Here is a 5,702-nt window from a genome sequence, read left to right as displayed (position 1 = left end):
GTGTATTCGGGGAAACAAAGCACACACACGGCCTCAGTCTCTGGGTGTATTCGGGGGTACCACACAGGTGGGCATCAGTGTCCTTCTGTGGGCTCTGCCCCCTTTCCAGGTGGGTGTGGCAGAGCCCTGCTCAGCGAAAGCAGGACCACGTGAGCTTGCCTTCGGGCAATAGGGAACTCATACAAATGGGATGTCCTGAGACTAGAGGAGCTGTTTCCAGTTTGACTGAACTTGCCGGTGGCTTAGATAGAAACAGGGAGGGCAGTCACGTGGTCACCACCACAGTCCAGGGAGTGAGGAGGAGGCAGGGACAGCAGCAGTGAGGACAGCAGTGTAGGCCACACTCCAGCGACACTCCACATGTCTGCCCTCAGGTTGGCACTGGGCACCAGCAAGGCCCACATTGCAGGCCGCACTCCAGCGAGACACCAGATGTCTGCCCTAAGGTCAGCACTGGGCATTGGGACTCCTGAACTAAACACCCAGCGATATTAAGGAGCCCAGCAAACAGAGCTTGGCGGGGGAGAGGGAAAAGAAGGGGCCACCAGGGAAGCTGCATGGTTCTGGACGTTATGAAGACGTACAATGCCATAACCAGTCTGTAGCTATAGAAAATTCTGCCAAATCAGAGACAAGCATCTGGCAAAGGGAAGGGTGGTCTAAATAAGAGGGCTTGGGCTTTGAGGTGGTCCCCAGTTACCAGGGCTGAGATGAAGCCACGGAGGCAGCCTGCGTTCTTTTACAAACCTGTGATCTTAATATGTCCCTCTTCATCCAGGAGGATGCTAAAAGAAAGGGAAAGAAAACAGATGATTTAGAAAGAGACCCAGCCTGCTGACGGGCACGCGGAGCTCAGAGGGGAGCTGCGGGGCAGCTGCGGGTGGACGTCTTCAGGGAGCCCTGATGAAGCTGGCCCAGGAGGTCCCCATGGCTTGTGCAGTGGGCTTTCCCATCATGCCTCCCTTCTCCACAGCTCCCAGCTCAACAACGCATTTGGTGCCACGCCTCCTGGACAAAGGCATGTGTGTTCTTGCAGCTGGGGACTGCTGGCTTTAGACCTTCGTGGGTCCCCAGGGAAGGTCTGGGAGCCCTCCAGACTGCTGTGCACGAAACACAGGTGGAGAGTGTCCTGGGACCGCCCTGGCCTGTGGAGACCCAGAGCCTCACAGAAGGAATGTTTCTGCACTCGGGATGCCTTTGATGTCCAAAGACCCCCTTCTTCTCCCATGTATCCTCCCCGATCCCTGCCCTGGCTCTTGAGACCTATCCCAGGTGAAGCCTGCACAAGCAGGGGCCATGGCACCAAGGAGCTTCAGGCTTCAGCAGGTACATCTTGGGATGAGACCTGCTCCTGGCTTGGCACCCCTGCGGGCCAGTGGGTCCCTGTCTTGTTCCCTGCCAAGCCCTTGTCACGCCACGTGCCTGACGTGAGAGTTGCCTTTGCTCCCCCCAGGTATCCTGCCGTGGGGCGGACCCTGCATAGACAATGGAGGCAGGGTCCGTAAAGGGCTGGGTGCAGGCGTAAATCCCTTCTTCCCTGAACGTCAGGCTGGAGTCTGGGCTGTGATACCTTGACACCCCTGTGGCCCCAAACTTTCCCTATGTATTTATTTATTTGGCTGTAATTAAATCCTGTTCTTCCAGATGCTGGGAGGTACCAGCCTCGCCCTAAAGAGACCAGGAAGTGGGCTGGAAACAGGCAAGGCTTGGAGGATTAATCTGTGACACCTTTATAGAAACCTGTGAAAGGAAGGAGAGCCTGACTCGCCACAGCACAGCGGAGCCCGGAAGACATCATGCTTGACGAAATAAGCCCGTCCCGAAACAACAGGTATTATATGATTTTACAAATATAAAATGTATGGACCCTAGAGGAGTCGGAGTCACAGAGATGGAAAGTAGATGGTGGGTGCCGGGGGCTGGGGAGCTACTGTGCATACTGTGCAGGGGGGTCAGAGCTTCGGTTCTGCAAGATGAAACAGTTCTGGAGATGGACAGCGGGGATGGTGGTCCAGCAATGGGAATGTGCTTAATGCCACTGAACTGGGCACTTAAACGTGGTTAAAACTGTAAAAGTCATGTGTATTTTTCTACAATTAAAAAAAATCTGCCACAGAGTTTAAAAAAAAACCCTACTACTTTCTGCAAATGGGAAGGAAAAGTTACAGCATATCATTAAGATGATAATTTATAATGAACAAGGCAAATGTTTTCATATTTGCCTTCTGGGCATATTCAATCTTTGCCCAGAATTAAGCACCTTTCAAGATTAATTTTCTAATAATTCTAATTGAACAACACAACCTTTTCCTTCAAGTCTGCAATTAAACAAGGCTAGTTTTAGCTATAGGATCACGCTGACCTTCAGGAGTAACGAGAACCGGCACTCCCGGCCTGAGTGGATGCACGGGGTGTGCGTCTAACACACAGGCATCAATAGCCAGGGCCACGGCAGGAGGAGCAGTGGCAACGTCCACACAGACTCACAACACAGCACTCCGACTTAGAGGGTAATTAACATGAGGTTAATTTCTGGGATGACCTTTGCAAGGACCCAAGGTGACAGGCCAGGCTCTGGAAGCACCTCCCAATTAGGGAGGGGTGAAAGGGGAGGCCCAGGGCTCGGCACCACGGGGTTCTTCTAGGTCAGACCCACTTTGAAATGGAAATCTGGCCTTGTGCTGCAGCTCCTGGGGGCAGACAGCAGCTGCCAGGAGGCTACTCTCTTCGTGGGATTACTTCAGAACAAGTCTTTTATGATTCTACGTTGAGCGTCCCTTATCTGAAATGCCTGAGACCAGAAGTGTTTAGGATTTGGGGATTTTGGAATATTTACTTATATATAATGAGATATGTTGGAGATGGGCCACAAGTCTGAGCACAAAATTCATTTATGTTTCATATATGCCTTCTACACATCACCTGGAGCTAATTTACAGAATATTTTAAATAATTTTGTGTATGAAACCACGTTTGTGTTAAGGGCTTATGTGTGGAATTTTCCACTGGGGGGGTGTCACATTGGGGCTCAAAAAGTTTTGGATTTTGGAGCATTTCAGATTTTGGACTTTCAGACGAGGGATGCTCCAGCTGTATTTACACACATATTCAACTCACATGTGCAGCTGTGGCTTTCCACGGACTGGTGGTGAAGTCAGATCATCAAGCACATGGGCAAATGCATTTTACATCCTGTGGTGGATATGGGATGTGACCTGGTTGCTGGGTAAACCCAGCTGTTTCCCATAAATGACAGCTGCATCTGACAACACCAGCTTCAGAGCAGGGCTTGTCTTTTCTCAGTACCACGCAGGTGACAGGGCAGGCATGTGGAGTAGCAGCTGAGACCTGTTTGCAGACCCCAGGGCCCCCTTGGTCTTAGCTCACAGGCTCGGGGCTGCCTGGTGGTACCCAAGGCTGGTCGGTCTCACCAGGCCACCAGGTGATGCCTCATCTAGGGGCGGCTGTGGGCCCTGGTCTGGGTGGGTGGCATTAATCAGCCCCTCAGGGCAGTGAAGAGTGAGTGAGATAATCAGCTACTTCACCTCAGGGATACTGCTGAGGTCAACTCAACCTAAAATACCATCCTCCAAATCTCATCTTTTCTAAGTGGATCACTCCTAGTTATGTGTCGGGTCTACAAAGAAAATGTAAAAACAACAACGAAAGGAAAATGGGAACACTCTTATTTTGGAGGGACTTTATTGTTCAAAAATTTAGAACAGATTACCAAATATCCTAGAAATCATAGCCTCACGGGTCACCATTGCCAAGGATACGCAAATCTCAGTAGACTCTGGGCCTGGGAATTCTGGGGCCATTGTCTTTTAGATACATTCTTGGGCGAGCTGATCTGACTGGGTACCTAGAGGTGGGGCCGACGCGTAACTGAGTAGAGGTTCATTGACCACATTCGGGGGGCTTCCTGAAGTAGATGAAAGGGCTTCCTGAATCTGGAGGACGGCGGGGAAGAGATGACAGAGGAGGAGAAACTGCCCTGGAGGCACCCATGTTTGAGATGGTCCCCAGTGGCCAGATGAGCCTCACCCAGGAGAGAGGGCGGGAATGTGGGTCAGGGTGGTGGGCGTGCCCTTCTCCAGCTCTGGCTTCCTGTACATCACAGACACACACCTGAGCCTGGCCTCCCTCAGGCCTTATGAGTGTCAGGTGGGAACGGGCCTGGGCGTTTCCTATGCAAATCAGCAAGGCCACACCTCCACCGGATGGCTGAGCCAGTCCTGCCGGCACACGAGTCTACCCAGCCTGCTCTCTGATACGTCCTCATTTAGGAAATAAATATCTAGCAGTGGCTACCAACACGGCCCAGTAAAAAACACGGAGCTGATGGGCTTGGGGAAGTCAGCCCTGGTTTTTTCTCACTTACTTCTCAGGCTTCAGATCTCTGTAGATGATCCCCAGGCCGTGGAGATGGTCTAAAGCCAAGGCCAGTTCAGCCAGGTAGAACTTGACATCTTCCTCCGTGAACATGACCTAGTAAGAAAAAAACAAAAACAAAAACATTTAACTTGTTTTATGGCTGGTGTGTTTTACAGAACGCTGCCAGAGAGACGGAGAGTGCACACTGGGGTCGGTTTGCTCTGTGGAACGCTGTGGCCCCCCACAGTGGTTTTCTGACTCTTCTCATAGAAAAGTAAGCTCCCTCTGCAGTTCTAAGATCAGTGGATGGAGACGAGGGCTTCCTGCAAAGGTGACTCATGCTGCCTTGAGAGTGGGGTGCTGAGATTCAGCCTCTCCTCTCTGTGTCCCTCTCGCCCCTGCAAGTCATTTGGCTCTGGAGTAGGTTTCTGGGTTTACGTTCCAATATGAGTGCTAATGATGTGAATTCATAACAAGTTTAACACAAGTAAGACTCTGTGAGGGCTTGACGCAGTGACTGAAAATGGGTCTCAAATATCACTTTCCCCATGGATTATCTATCTCCACTCCTTGGGTTGATGCAAACTAGTAGCCTATGTAACCTGCTGTCAACCCAAAGTGGGATTAGTTCTACCAAAGACCACCCACAGGTGGTGCAGAGTTGGCTATGGGTGCCCCAAGCCGAGGGGGCGGGACAGGGAGGGGTTTCTGGGTGTTGGGGTGGGCGGCCACATTCCAGGATCCCATGTGGCAGGGACAGCTCAGGGCTTGGAGGTGATCAGGCGGGGATGGCCTAAGTGTCCATGTGCTGGGGGCTCACTCAGGCCAGCCGAAATATGCATGAGGCCTCGGAGCCCAACAGACCCCAAAGCCATCGTCCCACAGTGACTCATCCCCATCCTCGACTTGTTAGAATCAGCACATAGTTTTTGTAGACCCCCTTACAAGGAAGCCAAATCATGCCCACAAGCCATTTTCTATATTCGTCAGGAGAAATCAACATTACGGAGACTACAAGTCCGCATGATTACTGAATTATCAGCACACAGCCAGAAGGCTGCCCAGCAAGCACAAAACTAGGAGAAGGGTGGCCTGGGTGTCTGAACGGTGAGTGGCGTCAGGCTGATGGCTGGGCACACACTTCACACAGGGGGTTCTTCCACGGGGCTGGACACGCAGGCTCCATGTCCCGACAGTGGCCAGTGGGTGCCAGCCACCCGCCAGTTGCCTGAGTCCCTGTCCTCCGTTCCACGCTTGGCCAGCGCCTTTCCCGGATGTATGTTCCAGCCACCTGCCAGCCCCCCGAGTCCCTGTCCTCCGTTCCA

The 5,702-nt window shown here is 52.1% G+C and overlaps 1 protein-coding gene across 1 annotated transcript in view; it reads right to left on the bottom strand.

Annotated features, from left to right (window-relative positions):
* The window catches only part of RPS6KA2 (ribosomal protein S6 kinase, 90kDa, polypeptide 2), a 483,976-nt gene that overhangs the window by 89,351 nt on the left and 388,923 nt on the right, over window positions 1–5,702 (bottom strand). Inside the window, exons 8-9 of the mRNA XM_011999666.1 lie at window positions 4,385–4,491; window positions 748–785 (exon numbers count right to left, since the gene is read on the bottom strand). Of these exons, the coding sequence (XP_011855056.1) occupies window positions 748–785; window positions 4,385–4,491 (145 nt within the window). The remainder of the gene's footprint in view (window positions 1–747; window positions 786–4,384; window positions 4,492–5,702) is intronic.

Source organism: Mandrillus leucophaeus, unplaced genomic scaffold, assembly GCF_000951045.1.
Source record: "Mandrillus leucophaeus isolate KB7577 unplaced genomic scaffold, Mleu.le_1.0 Scaffold6, whole genome shotgun sequence".
In the NCBI taxonomy this organism is placed as follows: Eukaryota; Metazoa; Chordata; class Mammalia; order Primates; family Cercopithecidae; genus Mandrillus; species Mandrillus leucophaeus.
This window is presented reverse-complemented; position numbering and strand designations above follow the sequence as displayed.